We start from the raw sequence: 25,998 nt of genomic DNA on the forward strand, positions 1-25,998 counted from the left end.
ACCACATGCTGAGATTAGCAGCAGGAATATTGACTGCTCCCCACGCCCGGGACCATGGGTGTAGGGAGCATTGAATATTCATTCTGTTTAGTAGCTGGCACACTGTTAGCCGCAGCTGTCAACTTCCTCCAGCATCTGGGTGATCATGTGTGCCTGTTAATAAAGAGAATAAAGAGAACTTCTCTCCAATCCCTTGGGCATATAGAGGGCACACGTGATCATCCTACAGCTGCAGGAGCTGATGGCTTCGGCTAAAAGTATGCTTGCTATTAAACAGAATGCATATTCACTGCGACCCATACCTATAGTCCTCCCACCTCTCGGCGCCGTCTTCAGTGCATAGAGGTGGGAGGGACTATGGGCATAGGGAGCAGTGAATATTCATTTTCTTTAACAGCGGGAACACATGTTAGCTGTCGCAGCCAACTCCTGCCTCTTGTGACCCACTGCTCCAACGCTGCCACTCCCCCCACCCCATCCACAGCCACACTATAAGGTACATCCAGACTATAAGATGAATCCCTCACTTTCCTCAAAATATTTCCTCCTTGAGTAACCCTATTGAGCCTTTCTGTCAGAACATTGTGAGAGCAAAGCTCCATAGAGTTACTCGTGGTCAGCGGCAGGCAGAAGTGTAAGAATTTCTGTGCCTGCCACTGACAGCAAGTAACCTTATGGAGTCTCATTGTGAGAACATTCTGAAAGTGAGGCTCAATAGGGTTATTTACCGGCAGGCAGTATTGTGAGAATTTCCATGCCTTTCTGCTGAACAGAAGTGAATACACACAGAGGAAAAAGCTTTGATCTCACAATTACATTAGGGACTGACATTTGTTCTACTACAACCAACCTAGCAGATGGAGAGACTCAATCAGAAATTTTCACATTTCAAATAATTAGTGGCAGACACCACCAAAGTGGAATACATTTCACCACAGTAGAAATAGTATAATAGGGCAGACACATCTTGCACTCCAGACAAATCAGCCGACGGAGAGACGCAATCAGGAGTGTTCACATTTCAAACAATTGTTGCAGACACTACCAAAGTGGCATATTTCACAACAGTAGAAATAGTATAATAGGAACCAACATATCTTCCACTACAGCCAACCCAGCAGATAGACACCTAACCAGAAGTGTACACATTTCCAAAAATTAGTGGCAGGCACCAACAAAGTGGCACCAATTTCACAACAATAGAAATAGTATAATGGGGAGCGATATCTTTTCCACTATAGCCTACCCAACAGATGGACACCCAACCAGGAGTGTTCACTAGGGTTGAGCGACTTTTCTTTTTATAGGATCGGGTCGGGTTTCACAAAACCCGACTTTTTCAAAAGTCGGGTCGAGTGAAATCGGCCGATCCTATAGAAAAGTCGGGGTCGGCCGAAACACGAAACCCAATGCATTGCATTGGGTTTCTAATGGTTCCCAGGGTCTGAAGGAGAGGAAACTCTCCTTCAGGCCCTGGGATCCATATTTAAGTGTAAAATAAAGAATTAAAATAAAAAATATTGCTATACTCACCCTCTGATGCGCCCTGGTACTAACCGGCAGCCTTCCTTCCTTAGAATCAGCGCGTGAATGACCTTAGATGACGTCGCGGCTTGTGATTGGTTGCGCGACCGCCCATGTGACCGCTCATGCGACCAATCACAAGCCGCAACGTCACCGAAGGTCCTTCAAGCGCTGATTCTTAGGAAGGAAGGCTGCCAGAAAGAAGCAGGGCGCGTCCGAGGGTGATTATATACCTAATGGGAATATACTCACCCTCGGACGCGCCCTGCTTCTTTCCGGCAGCCTTCCTTCCTAAGAATGAGCGCCTGAAGGACCTTTGATGACATCGCGGCTTGTGATTGGTCGCGTGAGCGGTCACATGGGCGTCACGCGACCAATCACAAGCCGCGACGTCATCTAAGGTCCTTCAGGCACTGATTCTTAGGAAGGAAGGCTGCGGGTTAGAACCAGGGCGCGTCCGAGGGTGAGTATATACCTATTAGGAATATACTCACCCTCGGACGTGCCCTCGGACGCTTCCTTCCTAAGAATTAGCGCCTGAAGGACCTTAGATGACGTCGTGGCTTGTGATTGGTTGCGTGACCGCCCATGTGACTGCTCACGCGACCAATCACAAGCTGCGACGTCATCGAAGGCCCTTCAGGCGCTCATTCTCAGGAAGGAAGGCTGCCCGTGAGAACCAGTGCGCGTCCGAGGGTGAGTATATCAATATTTTTTTTATTTTGATTCTTTATTTTACACTTAAATATGAATTCGATACCGATTCCCGATATCTTAAAGATATCAGAACTCGGTATCTGAATTCCGATTCCAGATCAGAAGATCGCCGACCTCATGGCCGACCCCACACAGGGGTCGGGTCGGGTTTCATGAAACCCGACTTTGCCAAAAGTCGTCGACTTCTGAATCGGGCCGACCCGTTTCGCTCAACCCTAGTGTTCACATTTCTAAAAATTATTGGCAGACGACAACAAAATGGCATCAATTTCACTAGAGTAGAAATAGTATAATAGAGAGGGATATCTCTTCTACTACACTCAACCCAGCAGATGGAGAGACCCAATCAGGATTCTTCACATTTCCAAAAATTATTTACTGATACCACAAAGTGGGATCAATTTCACCATTGCAGCATTAATATATAGGGACCAACACATCTTCCACTACAGCCAACCTAGCAGATGAACACCCAACCAGGAGTGTTCACATTTCCAAAAATTAGTGGCAGACACCACCAAAGTGCATCAATTTCACGAGAGTAGAAATAGTATAATAGGGACTAACACGTCTTCCGCTACAGCCAACCCAGCAGATGGAGACCAACCTTGATTGTTCACATTTCCACAAATTTGTGTTAAAATCGATATACTTGAAAAAGTGTCCAAAGAAATATTTGCACTGGTACTACCACAGGAGACATATGAACACATCATTTTAGAAAGGGTCCATAGATCCCTCTAGCCCAAGCCAAAGACCTCGGACCCTCCGAGGGATGTCATCTGCGGCCCATTGAATTATTTAGATACCTCGGCTATTCTGACTGGCTCTCGTGATTGCAAAACCATCACCCACAAAGAGGCGTCTATTCTGCTTTACCAGGATCTTGCACCATCGACACTCGCAAAACTTAAAAAAATGAGACCTCTTCTGGAAGTACTCCGCTCCAACAAGATCTTATATTAGTCGTTATTTCCCTTCAGATTGGCGATGCATGATGGGGGAAAACATGTCACCGTTTGTGTTCCGGAAGATCTTTCAAAGGTGTGGGAGACTTTCAACATTGCCCCTGTGGAGATGAATTCCTGGTTTCCCCTTGTTATAATATGATATGATTTTCCTTGCAAAACCTATCTGTCTCCCGTCCGTCCGTCTGTCAGCCCGTTGTGATCCCCAAAAAACATATGAATGTCCTAAAATCCAGATAACGATTGGGACTTGTCCTGTAACAAACCAAAGAGAAATTAGTGAGGTGTACTATATCCTGGACGGATCGCTGCCTCGTAACCCTGACCTTTACCATTGCGACTGCCACCTGCCAAATCTCTGTACTATTTCCGGGCTCAACCCACCCACTGCTGCCTCCGTTGCCTCCCCAATCTGGAAGGAATGGCCCGTATTCTTGCCGGGATCCACGCCTGTTCTTACCAAGCACATCCGGAATACTTTAGTAAATTGGTACTTGGACAAGAAGGACCCGTCCTTGTGACATAGCAGCGGTCCACCCTGTTGAGGCCTGGTGGCCATGAATCTCACAAAACATCTCCAGGGACACATGATAAAACCCCTTACCTTTCCCAATAGCACCCTTTTTCCTTTCCCCTCCTGATCTGTCTTTGATCTCCTGATCCAAAATTCAAAACCCTCTTTTGTATCCCTGATATCTTCGGCTAAAATGCCCTTGCTATTGCTTTGCCTGGTGCTACCAGTTCCCCTAACCTTATCGCCCCGAAGAATGTCAATAAGAAGGCCAATCTAAACAGGCCTACCTCGAAATGTGACCTGCACACCATCTCTAACTGTAATCCAAATTTTTCTAACAGGTCGAATGACACCGGCCGCCTGCTGTCCCTTCTACCTTTCCCTCTCCGGTAACCCTTAATGGCCTGTCTTACTAAAAAACTCTTTGTCAGGTCCATTCTGTTCCTTAGTTTAAAACCGAATGCTAACCCTGAAATTAATTGACTAATTTTTGTTGTAGACCATCTATTATCTGTGGCTTGCCTAATTCCCATCAATAAAACCCCAATTTGTTCTTCTTCCATCAAGTCCTTGCTCCCTTGGCCTAGCCATTGTTCCCACTACCTCTATGTCCGTACTTAAGCTGCCCATGTGTTACTCATTAAGGATGACTTGATCAGTGGCTCTGCAGCCCTGATGCCCTGTTCCAGAGTACGGGAGGGCAAGGTAAGCCCTCTTCTTCTGCCTTGGGGGCCAACGGCCAAAATAGCTGCCACTGGAAACAAGAAAGTGCATCAGCAACAGAGTTAAATTTGCCTGGTACATGAGATGCTGTAACATGAGCGTTGATAGCTAGAAACTCCAACAACAGCTGATGCAACACTTGAATTACCGGTGGCGAAGACGCGGTGATATTATTTAAGGCCATAATCACGCCCATGTTATCACATTTAAACCGAACCTTTCTGTTCTTTAGCTGTCCTCTCCATACCGTTACCGCAACCAGTATAGGAAAGATCTCCGGTAATGCAATGTTTTTTATCAGCCCCGAGCGCACCCATTTCTCTGGCCATTCTGCCGTGCATCACTGTCCTTGACAGTATGCTCCGAAACCATAACTGCCTGCTGCATCCGAGTACAAATCAATGTCTGAATTACAACATCCCCCTTCCATCATCAGGAAACGCCCATTGTACTTCTCCAGGAACGTATCCCAAACCGCCAGGTCCGCTTTATTATCAGCTGTTAGGCACACATAATGGTGTGGTGATTTCACTCCCACCGTCTCTCCTGCCAATCTCTTATTGAATACCCTGCCCATACGCATGATTCAGCATGCAAAGTTCAAACTCCCCAGCAAGGACTGCACTTCCCGCAGTCTCAGTTTTTTAACCCTCGTGGCCCTGCCTATTTCCACTTTCGAGGCAGCCAATTTTTCTCCCGGAAGACAGCACTCCCACCGTATAGTATCAATTGCTATCCCTAGAAAGGAGATACATGACGTTGGCCCGACTGTTTTTTGGGGAGCTAATGGCACCCCAAATTCCTTTGCAACCCACTGCAAACTTTTTAAAATAGTATCGCACACCTCTGATTGTGGGGGACCTACGCACCAGAAATCATCCAAGTAGTAGATCAACTATCCCAATCCCGAGAAAACCTGTACTACCCACTCCAGGAAGGTGCTAAAAGCCTCGAGCAACAAACAACGAGCATCCCTTCGGCAAGCACCTATCTACAAAATACTCTCCCTCCCTATAGCACCCGAGCAACCGCTGACTATCAGGGTGATAACCGAAAAGCTGATTCCACGTCGGTTTTTGCCATCAGCGCCCCCTTTCTGCATTTTCTGACCCATTCTACCGCCTCGTCAAATGATGTGAACAGAACAGAACCTAAATCTGGGTCAATGCCGTCATTGACGGACTTACCACAATGGAACTGCAGGGGCCTCTGGCCTTTCACAAAATGTCACCAGAGCCCCCGCAGCATTGGTGACACCCGCAGCACTGCCGGACACCCCCTCGACCCAGCCTGCGGCCAGCAGCAGCGGTATCGGTAATGGCACGCGCTAGTGATGTGCCGGTGTTTTGTGGCGCGCCACGGACGCTGCTTGCAGCGGTCTGCGGTTGGAGATCTGCAAGAGCGGGGACGTTTAACGCGACCCCTTTACAACACATTGCGTTAGCGCAATCCGCTAGCGCTAGGCGCTAAACGGATTGCACTAACGCAATCTGAACCTAGCCTAAGACCTCACAGCTCACAGTGCATGTCAGACCAAATGAGAATCATTAGGTCAAAGGATTGGCCAAGGAGCTCAGAGACAGAACTGTGGCAAGACACAGATCTGGGTAAGGTTGCAAAATAATTTCTACAGTACTCAAGGTTCCTAAGAGCACAGTGGCCTCCATAATCCTCCATATGGAAGAAGTTTGGGACCACAAGACGTCTTCCTAGACTTGGCTGTCCAGCCAAACTGAGTAATTGTGGGAGAAGAGCCTTAGTGAGAGAAGTAAAGAACCCCATGATCACTGTGGCTGAGCTCCAGAGATGCAGTAGGGAGATGGAAGAAAGTTCCACAAAGTCAAATATCACTGCAGCCCTCCGCCAGTCAGGCCTTTATGGCAATGTGGCCTGATGGAAGCCTCTTCTCAGTGCAAGACATATGAAAGCCCGCATAAAGTTTGCTAATAACTAGTGTTGAGCATTCCGATACCGCAAGTATCGGCCGATACCCGATACTTGCGGTATCGGCCGATACTTGCGGTATCGGAATTCCGATACCGAGATCCGATACTTTTGTGATATCGGGTATCGGTATCGGATCAATAGGGATGTGTAAAATAAAGAATTAAAATAAAAAATATTGATATGCTCACCTCTCCGGCGGCCCCTGGACATCACACTGCTAACTGGGAGGCTTCTGTGTTTAAAATGCGCGCCTTTAGGACCTGCGAATGACGTCCCGGCTTCTGATTGGTCGCGTGCCGCCCATATGACCGGCACGCGACCAATCAGAAGCCGTGACATCATTCGCAGGTCCTCAATTCATAGAATTAGGAGTTTAGTGAATGAGAATGACGTCGCGGCTTCTGATTGGTCGCGTGCCGCCCATGTGACCGTCACGCGACCAATCAGAAGCCGCGACGTCATTCTCATTCACAAAAACTCCTAATTCTAGGAATTAAGGACCTGCGAATGACGTCGCGGCTTCTGATTGGTCACGTGCCGGTCACATGGGCGGCACGCGACCAATCAGAAGCCGGGACGTCATTCGCAGGTCCTAAAGGCGCGCATTTTAAACACAGAAGCCTCCCGGTTAGCAGCGTGATGTCCAGGGGCCGCCGGAGAGGTGAGCATATCAATATTTTTTATTTTAATTCTTTATTTTACACATCCCTATGGATCCCAGGGCCTGAAGGAGAGTTTCCTCTCCTTCAGACCCTGGGAACCATGAGAATACCTTCCGATACTTGATGTCCCATTGACTTGTATTGGTATCGGATATCGGTATCGGCGATATCCGATATTTTTCGGGTATCGGCCGATACTATCCGATACCGATACTTTCAAGTATCGGACGGTATCGCTCAACACTACTAATAACACATGAAGGACTGCCATACTATGAGAAATAAGATTCTCTGGTCTGATGAGACAAAGATAGATATTTTTGGTGATAATTCTAAGCGGTATGTGTGGAGAAAACCAGGCGCTTGTAACGCTCACACCGAGACTGATTGGCGCGGGCATCTGGGGGTGTGGCCCCACTGGACCACAGACCAAACTTCCCTGGAAGGGGCGTAACTAAGTAGCTTCCTAGTTGTTCGCTGGAGCCTCTGATGGTGAGGTCAGACTTGTGCAATAGGAAGCTACCAGGTGCCACTCCAGGCTGGAGTCTGACTGTGGATGCTGATCCCACCGGGGACGAGACACAGGCAGGCAGGCACAGCTGTGACACTAGCTGACGGATGGGTATGGCAGAGGCCCTGACGGGCAGACTGGCTTGACGGAGATACAGGCAGACAGACGGGCATGGCCTGGCACTCAGGCAGACGGGCGGTCACGGCTGGGACTCAGGCAGACAGGGTTGATACTCTGGTAGAAACTGGTATACAGGCAGGTGTATGGAAACAGGAAAGATCCTGTTCAGACTGGAGAGTATATGGAAACAGGTAGGAACCTGTTCAGACTGGAAAGTATATGGAATCAGGTAGGAACCTGTACGTCAAGTTGCTGAACAGAGGTAGAGCAAGAGCGGATGCAAAGCAGAACCACAGGAGGCGGAGTAAGAGCAGGAAGGAGAAGGCAGATCTTAGAGCAGAGAAGGAGAAGGCTGAGCTAAGAGCTGAAGATGGAGCCACCTGCAGAAACGCAGGAGGCGGAGCCAAGAGCAAGAGACACAGAACCGCAAGGAGCGGAGCCAGGTAGAACTGAAAAGAGCGGAGCCGCAGAGCGAGAGCTGAGCGGAACCGCAGAGCAAAGCCACAGAGTGCAGAGCAAGGTCAGAGTGCAGAGCAAAGTTACAGAGAGCAGAGCTGAGAGCAAAGCCACAGAGTGTAGAGCAAGGTCAGAGTGCAGAGCAAAGTTACAGAGAGCAGAGCTGAGAGCAAAGCCACAGAGTGCATTGCAAGGTCAGAGTGCAGAGCAAATTTACAGAGAGCAGAGCTGAGAGCAAAGCCACAGAGTGCAGAGCTGAGGGAAAAGCTGAGCGACACAGGACCACAGGTTGTGGTAGAACTGAGCAGAGAGAAGCAGAGCCACAGACAGTGGCGAACAGAGCAGAAAGATAAGGCGAAGGTACACACAGCAGAGTGGGAAATGACTAAAGACAAAGAAGGAGCAGGGACAGACATAGACCAGAGTACAGACAGGAACGGACATAGACCAGAGTTCAGACACGAACGGACACACAAACAGAACACAGATTAAGGCCTGCTAATTGCTGAGACAGGAAACAGACACAACCTGGCAGCTCAGAAGCAAGTGCTAACTGTTATGACCTGGTGGTTAGGACAATAATGGACCTGGTGGTTAAGAGCACACGGAATGACCTGATAGTTACAAATAATACAGGACGAGCTCTGAGACGTGGGAACTCTGCTGACCGCAATCCCTAATCCTATCACACACTAGAAATAGCCGTGGATTGCTCCTAACGCTCTCTATGCAACTCGACACAGCCTAAGGAACTAGCTAGCCCTGAAGATAGAAAAATAAAGCCTACCTTGCCTCAGATAAATTCCCCAAAGGAAAAGGCAGCCCCCAACATATAATGACTGTGAGTAAAGATGAAAATACAAACACAGAGATGAAGGAGATTTAGCAAAGTGAGGCCCGACTTACTGAACAGACTGAGGATAGGAAAGGTAACTTTGCGGTCAGCACAAAAAACTACAAAAAGACCACGCAGAGGGCGCAAAAGACCCTCCGCACCGACTCACGGTGCGGAGGCGCTCCCTCTGCGTCCCAGAGCTTCTAGCAAGCAAAACAAAAATCAAAATAGCAAGCTGGACAGAAAAATAGCAAACTAAAGAAAAACAAGCAGGAACTTAGCTTCTGCTGGGAAGACAGGTCACAAGAACGATCCAGGAGTGAACTAGACCAATACTGGAACATTGACAGGTGGCATGGAGCAATGATCTAAGTGGAGTTAAGTAGAGCAGCCAGCTAACGAATTAACCTCGTCACCTGTGGAAGGAAACTCAGAAGCCGCAGCCCCACTCACAACCAACAGAGGAAGCCCATGGACAGAACCAGCCGAAGTACCATTCATGACCACAGGAGGGAGCTTGACAACAGAATTCACAACAGCTAACTGAGGGAAATAGTTTGCTCAGGCATCCTCCAATGGGTGAGGATGCTTTAAGTATCAGAAGCCTCAAGGCTATTGGCCAGGAGCCAAAAGAAACGAGGGAGATCCAGCTCCAGGAAGGGAAATAGTCTCTGATAAAATCCAAAATAGCTTTATTGTCATGAAAAAATTTAAAATGTGGACTCCAATGACAAGTGGTATAACAAAGGAATCACATAGCAGCTCTCACTGCACTGAACGCGTTTCGAACACAGCTGTGTCCTTAGTCCTCAGTATACAGAGCATGATTAGACAGATCATTAAAATCATTATTGGCCAGGAGCACCTTAGGGAGGTGCACACAGTCTCAATAAGAATCTGGAGTTGCTGGCGCCACCCCCCTATGCACACAGCCAGGAAGTGTACACAGAGTAAGCGGCCATGGAGCACATGGCATGGAACTGGCAGCAGACAGATTTCACAGCATGGCACTGGGTGAGTTGATGTAACAGGCAGGTGGGTAATGGAAGGCCATGCAGTGATGCCGTTAGGGTTGTTACAGCGCTGCTCATCACTCACCCAAAACAATCCCAAGAGTGAAACATGGTGGTGGCCGCATCATGCTATGGGGGGCTTTTCAGTTGCAGGGACTGGACGACTGGTTGCCATTGAAGGAAACATGAATGTGGCACCTCTTCCAGAGTGCTCTGGACCTCAGACCTGGCCAAAGATTCACCAGCTAAAATAATAAATTAGTGGCTTCAGAACAACTATGTTACCTTTCTTGACTGGCCCAGTAAGAGCCCTGGCCTAAACCCAATTGAGCATCTCTGGAGAAACCTGTAAATGGCTGTCCACCAATGTTCACCATCCACCCTGACAGAACTGGATAGGATCTGCAAGGAAGAATGGCAGAGGATCCCCAAATCCAGGTGTGAAAAACTTGTTCCATAATTCTCAAGAAGATTCATGGCTGTACTCACTCAAAAGGGTGCCTCTACTGAATTCTAAGCAAAGGGTCTGAATACCACCATAACCATGTGATATTTCAGTTTTTCTTTTTTTAATAAATTTGCAAAAAATTCTACATTTCTGTTTTTTTTCAGTAAAGATGGGGTGCAGAGTGTACATTAATGAGAAAAAAATTAACTTTTTTGAATTTACCAAATGGCTGCAATGAAACAAAGAGTGAAAAATTTAAAGGGGTCTCAATACTTTCCGTTCCAACTGTAAAAATGAGAAAGTTTGGTCAACTCCAATTGTGAATGGAGGAACAAAAAATACATCCACAGGTCCCAACTAAAAATGAGCAGGATCCACAAATGACATTGCATCAATCCTGCTTAATCAAAAGCCACGCCGTGAACACCGAAGGTAAGGGATTCGTGGGTCTTCATCCAAGCACCAAGTAGCACTGACCTGCACACTGGACCAGAGTCCAGTGAATCAATCAGCTTATCTTTAGTCCTAGCTGTCCTGGATACAGCTGACAGTCCCAGATGTACCTCACTGACATCTCCCCTCTAACATCTCCTTCTGCCATGGTAGAAAGAAATAGTTAATGGGTGTGCATTGCGGTGTGGCCAGGGGCGTGGACCAAGATTTGCAGCAACTCGCTATGCACACCGTGTAATTTAGTCTTCTTTCTGGTCTTTAAAAGTTGGGAGGTATATATAAACACACACCAATGTTGGTGTGTTTTAAGGGGATGATTCATGTTAATGATATGATGTATGCTTCGTTACTTGAATTTCAGAATTAATTTAGTGTATGAAGGTGGTTTTAGAATTTGTAAAGGAACTGTATTTAAATAAAATCCTTAAATACATTTAAACTATCAAAATTAATTAATTATTGTGTGAATTAATGAGGATTACAAAGGATTATTCTGATCAAATCAAATTTCTGAACATTGAAGTGGACATAAAACAAAACAGTTCAGAAATGTATCTAAATTAAAGTAGTTATGTAAAGAATATTTTATTCTTTGTTTCCTTATATCATTTCCAATAATATACATTTTATAAACCTTCCAAAAGACCAATTTTTTAATAATTGAAGTCATGAGGCAAAATCACAAATGCATTTCTAGTGTATCTGAAGCAAATACAAAGATGAGGAAGGCTGGCAATTTATTTGTAATGATTAAATAATTGATAATATTTATTAATATTGATTTATTATTTTCGTTTTCTAGTTGAAATGCCCCTTGATCCAGATTCAGTTGCCTCAACGCCAGCTTCAAAGGATAAACAAGGTAAATTATGAATGTGCAACTATTATCTATTAAGCAAGGAAAATAATAATGAGTCATACGTTTAGTATAGTTCTATAATAAAGCATTAAGTTTGATCCAACTGTCAAACTAAAGGACTAGTGGATTTCATTCAACATCAAAAGTTAAATTTGGTAATAGTCGTCAAACCAGAAGAGCAAGTGATAATACCTTCATACATGTTCAGCACCTAGCTCCCCAGGCAAGATAGGGCAGATATGGCCAAGTTTCAGTAATGAAAGGTTCTCTGTATAAACATTGGGTAGTGAGAAATACAACGACCATAAACCAGAGCAGGATTCAACAAAATAATCATGGCTTTTCTAGCAAAACCAGGAAACGAAAAGAGAACGTATATCACAGACCCTATGCCTGCATGAACCTGCCCTCTCAGGGTACCATCACCATAGTCCAGCACAATTGTACAAAAACACTTCTCTGGAGCTCTCTTGCCACCAGATACATAGAGCAAAACTCAATGGCTGGACATTTAACATGCCAAACTACACCATTGGGGTGGAAATATGATGAGTAACCATTCTACCTGTCTCTTACACCTACTCACAAAAAATCCAACCCTGTCATGGCCCATTAACCCCTCCAGCACATAACTTGCTGTAGAGAAAGTTCTGGGTTTTCACAACACGAAAGACAGCAATCTTCGTAAAACATACTGTATCTCCCCTCACTTATATTGCAAGTAACCTTGTCCCACATCGCTACCTCTGCCCACAGCCGGGGGCTTTCAATAGTGATGAGCGAATGTGCTCGAAACTACTCGGTCCTCGCCCAAGTATCACTATGCTCGGTGTTCTCGGCGAGTACTGAGAATTTTCAGTATTATTCTGCGGGAGCTCTGGTTTCCTCCTTTTAATTTTGGTGCTTTTGAGAGTTCCAATCACATACAGGGATTGTCTGCCATGCACTGTAATACCGCAGCCATCTTTGTTGTGGTATTACAGTGATTGGCTGGACGCACAGCATCATCAGGTCTATAAGAGAACTGGTGCCGCACTGATCGGCACATTCTGCTCTGGACTCAGCTAGTGTAGGGAGAGCTGCTGCTGAGATAGGGTCGGATTTGATCTTTTATTAGATAGTGTGGGTCTGCTAGTGTTCAGTCCACAAATCCTGATAAACAAGCAGACCTTTTTAGGGCTAATTTGGGGTACAAAGATTGCAGTGCTAGGTAGGCAGGGGAGTCTATGTGCACATATCCACATCAGTTCAAGGCCTGCAGGCACTGTATGTGAGTACATAGATCTCACTGCATACATATAATGGCTCCATTACTGTCTGCTGCTGCGTATTTTACATATACCTAGCTGCAGTTATCCGTGGCAATTTTTTTTTTTTGCAGCTGTGGTATCAATATCCTTGCTGTGCAGGCATATGTTGCATTGTTTTGTCTGCTAGCCATTGCCTACTCAGTATTTAGTGTTTTAAAAAATAAATAAATAAAAATTATACAGTCTGCTATCTCCATCACGCATCTGGTCTACCTGTCGTCTTCAAATCTTGGCGTTTGAGGCATATATTCCAGTTTTTGGTCGGCTACCCTTGATGTATACAGTATTTTGTTGTGTTTAAAATTTAAAAAAATAAAGCCCACATATTGAAACAGTCTGTTGTCCAAGGGTACCGTTACACTATACGATTTACCAACGATCACGACCAGCGATACGACCTGACCGTGATCGTTGGTAAGTCGTTGTGTGGTCGCTGGGGAGCTGTCACACAGACAGCTCTCCAGCGACCAACGATGCCGAGGTCCCCGGGTAACCAGGGTAAACATCGGGTTACTAAGTGCAGGGCCGCACTTAGTAACCCGATGTTTACCCTGGTTACCAGCGTAAAAAACAAACATTACTTACTTACATTCCGGTGTCCGTCAGGTCCCTTGCCGTCTGCTTCCCGCACTGACTGACTGCCGGCCGTAAAGTGAAAGCACAGCACAGCGCGCTGTGCTCTGCTTTCACTTTACGGCCGGCAGTCAGTCAGTGCGGGAAGCAGAGCGCCGAGGGACCTGACGGACACCGGAATGTAAGTATGTAGTGTTTGGTTTTTTTTTACATTTACTATGGTAACCAGGATAAACATCGGGTTACTAAGCGCCGCCCTGCGCTTAGTAACCCGATGTTTACCCTGGTTACAAGCGAACGCATCGCTGGATCGGTGTCACACACACCGATCCAGCGATGATAGCGGGAGATCCAGCGACGAAAGAAAGTTCCAAACGATCTGCTACAACGTACGATTCTCAGCAGGGTCCCTGATCGCTGCTGCGTGTCAGACACAGCGATATCGTATGGATATCGCTGGAACGTCACGGATCGTACCGTCGTAGCGACAAAAGTGCCAATGTGAGACGGTACCCTAAGTCAGATGCCTGGTCTGTCTGTGGTCTCCAAATCTTTGCTTTTCAGGCATACAATCCAGGTTTTGGTCTGCTACCCTTGATGTATACAGTATTTTGTTGTTGTTTTTTTAAATTTAAATAATGCAGCCCACATATTGAAACAGTCTGTTGTCTCCGTCCAACGCCCATCATATGTGTGGTCTAAAAATAGTTGTTTTCTGTGAATACATTCCAATTTTTGGTCTGTCTAATACTCTAGGTCTATACACTATTTTGGTTAAAAAAAAAACAACAACAAAAACATCTATCTGTGGGCTAAAAAGTGTGCTTTTGAGGCTTCCATTCTCATTTTTTTGAAGTGTGTTACCCTTTATCTAAACATTATTTAGCAGTAAAAAATAAATATATAGGCCACATATTGAAGAGTCTGGTATCTCAGTCAAACACCAGATGTATCTGTGGCCTGCAAATTGTGGCATTTCAGGGTTACATTCCATTACTTTTACTGTCTTTGACCTGATACACTATTTTTGGGGCCAAAATAAAAACACAGGCCACATATTTTACAGTGTGGTATCTCCGTGACACGCCTCATGTATCTTTGATCTTCAAAGTGTCCTTTTCAGGCTTTCATTCACCTTTTTTTGCTGTGTGTTACCCTAGCTCTACACAGTTAACATTATTTTGGGATTTTTTTTTTTTTAAATGAACCTCACATGGGGAAATGTTTGTCAGCCCATACACTTATTGTATGGGCATTTCAAGTCTAGGAGACCTGGTCCTTTAAATTGTGACTTTTTTTAATGGGGCCTTCCTCCACGTCTCATCAGCTGCCGCCACTAGAACACCAGGGTGAACATGTTCTATGCTGCTACAGCCAGAAATTTTTTTCGCATGGGTGTCTATGATCCCCATAAAAAAAGATTAAAAAATGTACCCCCCATGGGGATGTGTTATGAGTAGTGTTGAGCATTCCGATACCGCAAGTATCGGGTATCGGCCGATATTTGCGGTATCGGAATTCCGATACCGAGTTCCGATATTTTTGTGATATCGGGAATCGGTATCGGGAGTAAGATTTATGTGTAAAATAAAGAATAAAAATAAAAAATATTGAAATACTTATCCTCTGACGCGCCCTGGTTGTCACCGCTGCAACCGCCATGCTTTCCTTGGTAGAATGAGCACTTGAAGGACCTTTCGATGACGTCGCGGCTTGTGATTGGTCGCGGTAGCGTCATGTGACTGCTCACGTGACCAATCACAAGCCGCGACGTCATCGAAAGTCATTAACGTGCTCATTTCTAAGAATGAGCGCGTTAAGGACCTTCGATGATGTCACGGCTTGGGATTGGTCGCGTAAGCGGTCAAATGACGCTACCGCGACCAATCACAAGCCGCGACGTCATCGAAAGGTCCTTCAAGCGCTGATTCTTAGGAAGGAAGGCTCCCGGTTACAACCAGGGCGCGTCCGAGGGTGAGTATAGCAATATTTTTTATTCTTATTCTTTATTTTACACATGAATATGGATCCCAGGGCCTGAAGGAGAGTTTCCTCTCCTTCAGACCCTGGGAACCATTACAGGATACCTTCCGATATTTGTGTCCCATTGACTTGTATTGGTATCGGATATCGGTATCGGCGATATCCGATATTTTTCGGATATCGGCCGATACCATCCGATACCGATACTTTCAAATATCGGACGGTATCGCTCAACACTAGTTATAAGTCTAGGAGACCTGCTCCTTTATAATGAGACATTTTTTTTATGAGGCCCTCCTCCATGTTTCTTCCAAGGGGGGATTAGGGTGTGTGCAAATTTGGTCAAGGCGGCCCTTGCATTCAATGCATAAGGAAACTGTATGGCAGGACCAACTGAAGACTGTAAAGTGGGTTTTCCTGTGGCCATCCAGTACCTGGGCTCAAAGGCTTATCGGGGTGCATATCACTTGATAGCAGGGCTGGCCTTGCATTCAATGCAACATTTTTTCAGGAAGCCCTCCTGTACCTCTCTCATGAAAGGGGTATTAAGGAGCGTTGCAATTATTGTCAGCCCAGCCACTCACTGCATAGGCAATAAAAGCATAGGAGACACACTGTTTAATAATGGCCCTTTAAGAATATTAATGCTGACTGATGCCCCTCTAAAAATAGGCTTTGTGACTTTAAGAGCCTCTTCATCATAAATGAAACAAGATGTGTCTCCTTATGTGTCACATACCACATGGCCAGCTAGGGTTGTTAAATTTTACAATGACATTTCCCAGTGAATGCATTTGTAGTGGTTGAAAGCAATGTTAAAGTTGAAAAACGCATAAAAAACGCTGCGTTTGAACATAGCCCAAGTAGTGGAGGATCATTTTGGTCTGGAGTAAATTATGTTGCCTTATATACAAGTCATTAGCCTGGAAAGCTTGTACCTTAACATATTTCCCAGCTAAATCCATTTTTGTTACATTTTTGTATGTTTTTTGCTGCACCTGTAAAAATGGTGTGAAACTCTGACAACATTGCTTTACAGCTGTGACCTTGGAGTCAGACCTTAAAAGGACCCCCGGGGGGATCAAAGTAAAAATACTCGGGTTTACCATAGATTTACATTGCCCTCGTTGCTCGGGTCGAGTACCCGAGTATTCCAATTTGCTCGACCCGAGCATTTTAGTGCTTGCTCATCACTACTTATGACTAGGGTTGAGCGAAACGGGTCGAACATTTTCAAAAGTCGCCGACTTTTGGCGAAGTAGAGTTTCATGAAACCCGATCCGACCCCTGTGCGTGGTCGGCCATGCGGTACGCGACTTTCGCGCCAAAGTCGCGTTTCAATGACGCGAAAAGCGCCATTTCTCAGCCAATGAAGGTAAACGCAGAGTGTGGGCAGCGTGATGACATAGGTCCTGGTCCCCACCATCTTAGAGAAGGGCATTGCAGTGATTGGCTTGCTGTCTGCGGCGTCACAGGGGCTATAAAGGGGAGTTCTCGCCGACCGCCATGTTACTGCTGCTGATCTGAGCTTAGGGAGAGGTTGCTGCCGCTTCGTCAGAAGCAGGGATAGCGTAAGGCAGGGTCCATTAACCACAAAACCGCTTGTGCTGTAGCGATTTCCACTGCCCAACACCACCTTCGGTGTGCAGGGACAGTGGAAGCTCCTTTTTTTTTTTTTTTTCCTCAGCGCTGTAGCTCATTGGGCTGCCCTAGAAGGCTCCCTGATAGCTGCATTGCTGTGTGTACGCCGCTGTGCAAACCAACTGCTTTTTTCAAAGCACAAATCCTCTTGTTCCTTCCTTTCTGCACAGCTATCTTGTTTGTTTGTCCACACTTTTTATTTAATTTGTGCATCAGTCCACTCCTTATTGCTGCCTGCCATACCTGGCTGAGATTACTGCAGGGAGATAGTAATTGAAGGACAGTTCCTTTTTTTTTTTTGGTGGGAGATTAAGATTGACATTTCTGCTAGAGTGCCATCTCTGTCTGTGTCATCTCTCACTCAGTGGGCCATAGAAAGCCTATTTATTTTTTTGCTTGATTTGGGTTCCAAAATCTACCAGAAAAAATCACAACATCAATCAGTGGGAGAAAAATATTGGCCTCAGGGCTTGTGTGCCACTCCTTACTCCTGTGTGTGCCATCTCTCACTCAGTGGGCCATAGAAAGCCTATTAATTTTTTTGCTTGATTTGGGTTCTAAATTCTACCTGAAAAAATCAATAAATCAATCAGTGGGAGATTAATATTGGCCTTTGGGCTTGTGTGCCAGTCCTAAGCGTGCCATCTCTCTCTCTCTCAGATAGTGGGCCATAGAAAGCCTATTTTTTTATTATTTTATTGGGTTTATAAATTTTCCCTGGAAAAAAAAAAAAAGTGGGAGATTAATATTGGCCTCTGGGCTTGTGTGCCAGTCCTGAGCGTGCCATCTCTCTCACAAATAGTGGGCCATAGAAAGCCTATTTATTTTTTTGGTTGATTTGGGTTCATAATTCTACCTTAAAAAATCAATCAATCAATCAGTGGGAGATTAGTATTGGCCTTTGGGCTTGTGTGCCAGTCCTAAGCGTGCCATCTCTCTCTCTCAGATAGTGGGCCATAGAAAGCCTATTTATTATTATTTTTTGTATTGGGTTTATAAATTTTCCCTGGAAAAAAAAAAAAGTGGGAGATTAATATTGGCCTCTGGGCTTGTGTGCCAGTCCTGAGCGTGCCATCTCTCTCACAAATAGTGGGCCATAGAAAGCCTATTTATTTTTTGGGTTGATTTGGGTTCATAATTCTACCTGAAAAAATCAATCAATCAATCAGTGGGAGAAAAATATTGGCCTCAGGGCTTGTGTGCCACTCCTTACTCCTGTGTGTGCCATCTCTCACTCAGTGGGCCATAGAAAGCCTATTAATTTTTTTGCTTGATTTGGGTTCTAAATTCTACCTGAAAAAATCATTAAATCAATCAGTGGGAGATTAATATTGGGCTTTGGGCTTGTGTGCCAGTCCTAAGCGTGCCATCTCTCTGTCTCAGATAGTGGGCCATAGAAAGCCTATTTATTATTATTTTTTTTATTGGGTTTATAAATTTTCCCTGGAAAAAAAAAAAATGGGAGATTAATATTGGCCTCTGGGCTTGTGTGCCACTCCTGACTCCTGTGTGCGTCATCTGTCACTCAGTGGGCCCTAGAAAGCCTATTTTTTGTTTTATTTGTTTTCTAAATTCTCCCTGAAACAATCATTTTATTTTCTTTGGTTTCTAAATTATTCCTGAAAAAAATCATTTTTTTGGTATTTTTTTTTCTCTCAAGTCTCCCTGAAAAAAAAAAAAAAAAAAAAAATCTGTGGGAGATTCATATTGCCCCTTCTGCTTGTGTGCCAGTCTTGACTCCTGGGTGTGCCATCTCTCTCTCTCTCCCCAATTGTGGGCCATAGAAAGCCTATTAATTTTTTTGCTTGATTTGGGTTCCAAAATCTACCTGAAAAAAATCACTAAATCAATCAGTGGGAGATTAATATTGGCCTCTGGGCTTGTGTGCCACTCCTGACTCCTGTGTGCGTCATCTGTCACTCAGTGGGCCCTAGAAAGCCTATTTTTTGTTTTATTTGTTTTCTAAATTCTCCCTGAAACAATCATTTTATTTTCTTTGGTTTCTAAATTATTCCTGAAAAAAATCATTTTTTTGGTATTTTTTTTTCTCTCAAGTCTCCCTGAAAAAAAAAAAATAAAAAAATCTGTGGGAGATTCATATTGCCCCTTCTGCTTGTGTGCCAGTCTTGACTCCTGGGTGTGCCATCTCTCTCTCTCTCCCCAATTGTGGGCCATAGAAAGCCTATTAATTTTTTTGCTTGATTTGGGTTCCAAAATCTACCGAAAAAAATCACTAAATCAATCAGTGGGAGATTAATATTGGCCTCTGGGCTTGTGTGCCACTCCCGACTCCTGTGTGCGTCATCTGTCACTCAGTGGGCCCTAGAAAGCCTATTTTTTGTTTTATTTGTTTTCTAAATTCTCCCTGAAACAATCATTTTATTTTCTTTGGTTTCTAAATTATTCCTGAAAAAAATCATTTTTTTGGTATTTTTTTTTCTCTCAAGTCTCCCTGAAAAAAAAAAAAAAAAAAAAAATCTGTGGGAGATTCATATTGCCCCTTCTGCTTGTGTGCCAGTCTTGACTCCTGGGTGTGCCATCTCTCTCTCTCTCCCCAATTGTGGGCCATAGAAAGCCTATTATTTTTTTTAGCTTGATTTGGGTTCCAAAATCTACCTGAAAAAATCACTACATCAATCAGTGGGAGATAAATATTGGCCTCTGGGCTTGTGTGCCACTCCTGACTCCTGTGTGCGTCCTCTCTCACTCAGTGGGCCCTACAAAGCCTTTTTTTTTTTTTTTTTTTTCCTAAATTCTCCCTGAAACAATCATTTCATTTTATTTGTTTTATAAATTCTTCTGTAAAAAATATTTTTTTTTTAATTTTTTTTTTTTCTGAAGTCTCCCTTTTAAAAAAACAAACACAAATCAGTGGGAGATAAATATTTACATTTGCGCTTCAGTGACAGTCCTGCGTGTGTGCCATCTCATTTGTTGCCAACAACAACAGAGTGTGTAACATTGTGGCTGATTTTCGTTGTGGTCTCACCCACCTGTAAAGGGGTAGCTAAATCATACTGAAGTTATAGCTCACCGTGTAAGTTGTGTGACAGCAACGAATACCGTTCGTTTGTTAACGTTTTTAAAACAATGAGGAAGTCTGGTGGAAGAGGTCGTGGCCGGGGGCGTTCATTGTCAGCTGGTAATGAGGGTAGTGGTAGTGGTGGAGCATCAGCTGGTCGTGGGAAAAAAAATATTGCACCTAAGTCTGGAGCTGTGGAGCCAGGTTCGTCGTCTGGCTACACAAGGCCTCGAACGCTCCCTTTTCTGGGAGTAGGAAAACCGCTTTTAAAGCCGGAGCAGCAAGAGCAAGTTTTGGCTTATCTTGCTGACTCAGCCTCTAGCTCTTTTGCCTCCTCTTGTGAAACTGGTAAATGTCAAAGCAGCGCGTCGTTAGTGGATGTTCACGGTCAGGGACAAGTCGCTTCCTTGTCCTCTTCAGCAAAAACAACAACAGAGAAGAATGCAGCAGGCGACACAACGGGTTACTCCATGGAGCTCTTTACACATACCGTCCCTGGCTTAGAAAGTGAAGCAGTTAACAGTCCATGCCCATTACAAGTTGAATCTGACATGGAGTGCACTGATGCACAGCCACAGCCAGACTACTATCCTGGTCCTTTGACTCAGACCACAACATTGCCATCGCAGGGTGCTGATCAAGAATCAGACCCTGATGAGACTATGTTGCCCCATCACGAACGCTATACCACCGACCGCCACGGTGACACAGACGAAGTTGCACACGAGCTACAAGAAGAGGTAATAGATGACCCAGTTCTTGACCCCGATTGGCAGCCATTGGGGGAACAGGGTGCAGGCGGCAGCAGTTCTGAAGCGGAGGAGGAGGGGCCGCAGCAGGCATCAACATCGCAACAGGTTCCATCTGCCGGGCCCGTATCTTGCCCAAAACGCGTGGCAAAGCTAAAACCTGTTGGAGGACAGCGTGGCCATCCGGTTAAAGCTCAGTCTGCAATGCCTGAAAAGGTATCCGATGCTAGAAAGAGTGCAGTCTGGCATTTTTTTAAACAACATCCAATTGATCAGCGCAAAGTCATCTGTCAAAAATGTTCAACTACCTTAAGCAGAGGACAGAATCTGAAAAGTCTCAATACAAGTTGCATGCATAGACATTTAACCACCATGCATTTGCAAGCCTGGACTAACTACCAAACGTCCCTTAAGGTTGTAGCACCCTCGGCCAATGAAGCTAGTCAGCAACGCAACATCCCTTCCGGCAGTGTAGGGCCACCATTTTCCGCACCACCTGCAGTATCTGTGCAGGTTTCTTTGCCAGGCCAAAGCCTTCAGGGTCAGGGAATCACCAGTTTCGTAGTAGGAAACACTGCATCTAGGGCACCGGTGGCAACAATACCATCTCCCACCGTCTCTCAGTCTGCCATGTCCACCGGCACCCCCGCTAGTTCCACGATCTGCAGCTCTCCAGTCCAGCTCACCCTACATGAGACTATGGTTAGAAAAAGGAAGTACTTAGCCTCGCATCCGCGTACACAGGGTTTGAACGCACACATAGCTAGACTAATCTCGTTAGAGATGATGCCCTACCGGTTAGTTGAAAGCGAAGCTTTCAAAGCCCTGATGGACTACGCTGTACCACGCTACGAGCTACCCAGTCGACACTTTTTTTCCAGAAAAGCCATCCCAGCCCTCCACCAGCATGTTAAAGAGCGCATCGTCCATGCACTCAGGCAATCTGTGAGCACAAAGGTGCACCTGACAACAGATGCATGGACCAGTAGGCATGGCCAGGGACGTTACGTGTCCATCACGGCACACTAGTTAAATGTGGTGGATGCAGGGTCCACAGGGGACAGCAAGTTTGGGACAGTTCTGCCTAGCCCACGGTCTAGGAAACAATTGGCTGTAGCCGTTCGCACCCCCTCCTCCTCCTCTTCGTCCTCCTGCAGAAGCGAGAGCTCGTCCACAGACCGCAGTCGCACAACCACTCCATCCGCAGCTGCCACTGTTGCACACCAGGTCTCCCATTATGGGGCAGCTACTGGCAAACGTCAGCAGGCTGTATTGGCTATGAAGTGTTTGGGCGACAACAGACACACCGCGGACGTTCTGTCCGAGTTCTTGCAGAAAGAAACGCAGTCGTGGCTGGGCACTGTAGATCTTGAGGCAGGCAAGGTAGTGAGTGATAACGGAAGGAATTTCATGGCTGCCATCTCCCTTTCCCAACTGAAACACATTCCTTGCCTGGCTCACACCTTAAACCTGGTGGTGCAGTGCTTCCTGAAAAGTTATCCGGGGTTATCCGACCTGCTCCTCAAAGTGCGTGGACTTTGCTCACATATCCGCCATTCGCCCGTACACTCCAGCCGTATGCAGACCTATCAGCGTTCTTTGAACCTTCCCCAGCATCGCCTAATCATAGACGTTGCAACAAGGTGGAACTCAACACTGCACATGCTTCAGAGACTGTGTGAACAGAGGCGGGCTGTTATGTTTTTGTGGGAGGATACACATACACGGGCAGGCAGTAGGATGGCAGACATGGAGTTGTCAGGTGTGCAGTGGTCGAAGATTCAAGACATGTGTCAAATCCTTCAGTGTTTTGAGGAATGCACACGGCTGGTTAGTGCAGACAACGCCATAATAAGCATGAGCATCCCCCTAATGCGTCTGCTGATGCAAAGTTTGACGCACATAAAGGATCAGGCGTCTGCAGCTGAGGAAGAGGAAAGCCTTGATGACAGTCAGCCATTGTCTGGCCAGGGCAGTGTACAGGACGAGGTAGCGGGCGAAGAGGAGGACGAGGAGGATGATGGGGATGATTATATTTTTAATGAGGAAGCTTTTCCGGGGCCACTGGAAATTGGTGGCGCGGCAAGGCCGGGTTCTGGTTTTTTGAGGGACACAAGTGACGTGGATTTGCCTGAAACTGCCCCTCAACCAAGCACAACCGCAGATTTGAGAACTGGAACTTTGGCCCACATGGCGGATTATGCCTTACGTATCCTCAAAAGGGACACACGCATAACTAAAATGATGAATGATGACGATTACTGGTTGGCCTGCCTCCTTGATCCTCGCTATAAAGGCAAATTGCAAAATATAATGCCACATGAGAACTTGGAACTAATATTAGCAACCAAACAATCAACTCTTGTTGACCGTTTGCTTCTGGCATTCCCTGCACACAGCGCCCGTGATCGTTCTCACACGAGCTGCAGGGGCCAGCAGACCAGAGGAGTTAGAGGGGCAGAAATCAGAAGTGGCGTTGGCCAGAGGGGTTTTCTGACCAGGTTGTGGAGTGAGTTTGCTATGACCGCAGACAGGACAGGTACTGCAGCATCAATTCAAAGTGACAGGAGACAACATTTGTCCAGTATGGTTACAAACTATTTTTCATCCCTTATCGATGTTCTCCCTCAACCGTCATTCCCATTTGATTACTGGGCATCAAAATTAGACACCTGGCCAGAATTGGCAGAATATGCATTGCAGGAGCTTGCTTGCCCGGCAGCTAGTGTCCTATCAGAAAGAGTATTCAGTGCTGCAGGTTCAATACTAACAGAAAAAAGGACTCGTCTGGCTACCCAAAATGTAGATGATCTAACCTTCATTAAAATGAACCACAACTGGATTTCGAAATCTTTTGCCCCACCTTGCCCGGCTGACACCTAGCTTTCCTATGAAAAGGTCTTGCCTGTGGACTATTCTGAATGCCTTTTCCAATCTCGTAATTTTCAGCACCTGATTGTCCAGCATACGACATGTTTACACCTCACTAAATGGCCAAACTCCCCACACGGGGCCGTGGTATCGACACTTGGCGACAGCACCCGTGAGAGTGCAGTTTGTCTGAAGAGGTGGGTGAGCCCGCTTTTGGTCGACGGCACTGCCACTGGGTCCCTCCTAGTACAATAAAGTGTCTCTGGCGGTGGTGGTGCGCACCCAACGTCAGACACACCGTTGTAATATGAGGGGCCCTGGGCCTGTACCGCCACAAGACAGTTTCCCCCCACCCCAGCTCAAACAGTGCTCTACCACTTGCAAAATTATCTCACAGCTCCACCAATGTTTAGTCTATGCGCTGACATCCTTCAATGCCTGCCACTGACAATACCATTGTATTGACATTTTTGTTATGTTAGGCCTTCGATGCCTGTCTGTGGTCACTCCTTCCACTAGGCCTCCACTGACCACACCACTGCTGCCTGTGTACCCCTGGAACCAATTTAAAATTGCCTACAGCCATGTGTTATTATTTTAGGCCTTCGATGCCTGTCTGCGGTGACTCCTTCCACTAGGCCTCCACTGACCACACCACTGCTGCCCGTGTACCCCTGGAACCAATTTAAAATTGCCTACAGCCATGTGTTATTATTTTAGGCCTTCGATGCCTGTCTGCGGTGACTCCTTCCACTAGGCCTCCACTGACCACACCACTGCTGCCCGTGTACCCCTGGAACCAATTTAAAATTGCCTACAGCCATGTGTTATTATTTTAGGCCTTCGATGCCTGTCTGCGGTGACTCCTTCCACTAGGCCTCCACTGACCACACCACTGCTGCCCGTGTACCCCTGGAACCAATTTAAAATTGCCTACAGCCATGTGTTATTATTTTAGGCCTTCGATGCCTGTCTGCGGTCACTCCTTCCACTAGGCCTCCACTGACCACACCACTGCTGCCCGTGTACCCCTGTAACCAATTTAAAATTGCCTACAGCCAGCCCAATTTTTTTATTTTAGGCCTTCGATGCCTGTCTGCGGTCCATTCTTTCAACTACTACTACACTGACCAGGGCACTGCTGCCCGTGTACCCCTGGAACCAACATCAGAAAATATAAAAATAAGTATTTTGCTTACAAAAAAGAAAATACTGGAGAGATATCAAATGCAGACATTTTAACATTAAAAACAAACACACAACTAAAATCTGGTACAGTACTAAAAATGGCCACCAGCTACAATTACTTTCTCCTACAAGTAGTTAACTGAAAGGTTTTTTCAATTGAAAACACACATATGGCATCCACCGAGTGTTGTCCTGTCGCGTCTTCTTTATATTATTGCCGAGAAGATGCAAAACAATGAAAATAATAAAATCATTAATTACCAAAATAATAGAGAAAGTCAACACCACATTGCAAATAAACATTCATTCCAAATAAAGAAGCAGGGCGCGTCCGAGGGTGAGTATATACCTAATAAGAATATAATCACCCTCGGACGCGCAATGCTTATTTCCAACAGCCTTCCTTCCTAAGAATCAGCCCTTCCGTGGTGTAGAGAGACGTTGTGTTACACTCCAAGGTGTTCCCCAGGTTGCCTTTCCTGAGCTTCGATCTTCCGGCTCTCGTTTAGTAGTTCTTGGAAACTACACTGCATTAGGCCTTCAAATTGGGTATGGGGTGTAGAGAGAGGGTGTGTTCCACTCCAAGGTGTTCCCCAGGTTGCCTTTCCTGAGCTTCGATCTTCCGGCTCTCGTTTAGTAGTTGTTGGAAACTACGCTGCATTAGGCCTTCAAATTGGGTATGGGGTGTAGAGAGAGGGTGTGTTACACTCCAAGGTGTTCCCCAGGTTGCCTTTCCTGAGCTTCGATCTTCCGGCTCTCGTTTAGTAGTTCTTGGAAACTACACTGCATTAGGCCTACAAATTGGGTATGGGGTGGAGAGAGATGGTGTGTTACACTCCAAGGTGTTCCCCAGGTTTCCTTGCCATTGCTTCGGTCTTCCGACTCTCGTTTAGTAGTTGTAGAAAAGTACA

General features: G+C 45.8%; 1 protein-coding gene across 2 annotated transcripts in view; it reads left to right on the top strand.

The window, feature by feature from the left end:
* CFH (complement factor H) overlaps positions 1 to 25,998 on the top strand; it is a 906,401-nt gene that overhangs the window by 350,861 nt on the left and 529,542 nt on the right. For both annotated transcript variants that reach the window (XM_069737284.1, XM_069737285.1), the window contains exon 14: positions 11,694 to 11,753. In XM_069737284.1, coding sequence (XP_069593385.1) covers positions 11,694 to 11,753 — 60 coding nt within the window. The remainder of the gene's footprint in view (positions 1 to 11,693; positions 11,754 to 25,998) is intronic.

The sequence above is a fragment of the Ranitomeya imitator genome, chromosome 8 (genome assembly GCF_032444005.1).
Source record: "Ranitomeya imitator isolate aRanImi1 chromosome 8, aRanImi1.pri, whole genome shotgun sequence".
Lineage (NCBI taxonomy): Eukaryota > Metazoa > Chordata > Amphibia > Anura > Dendrobatidae > Ranitomeya > Ranitomeya imitator.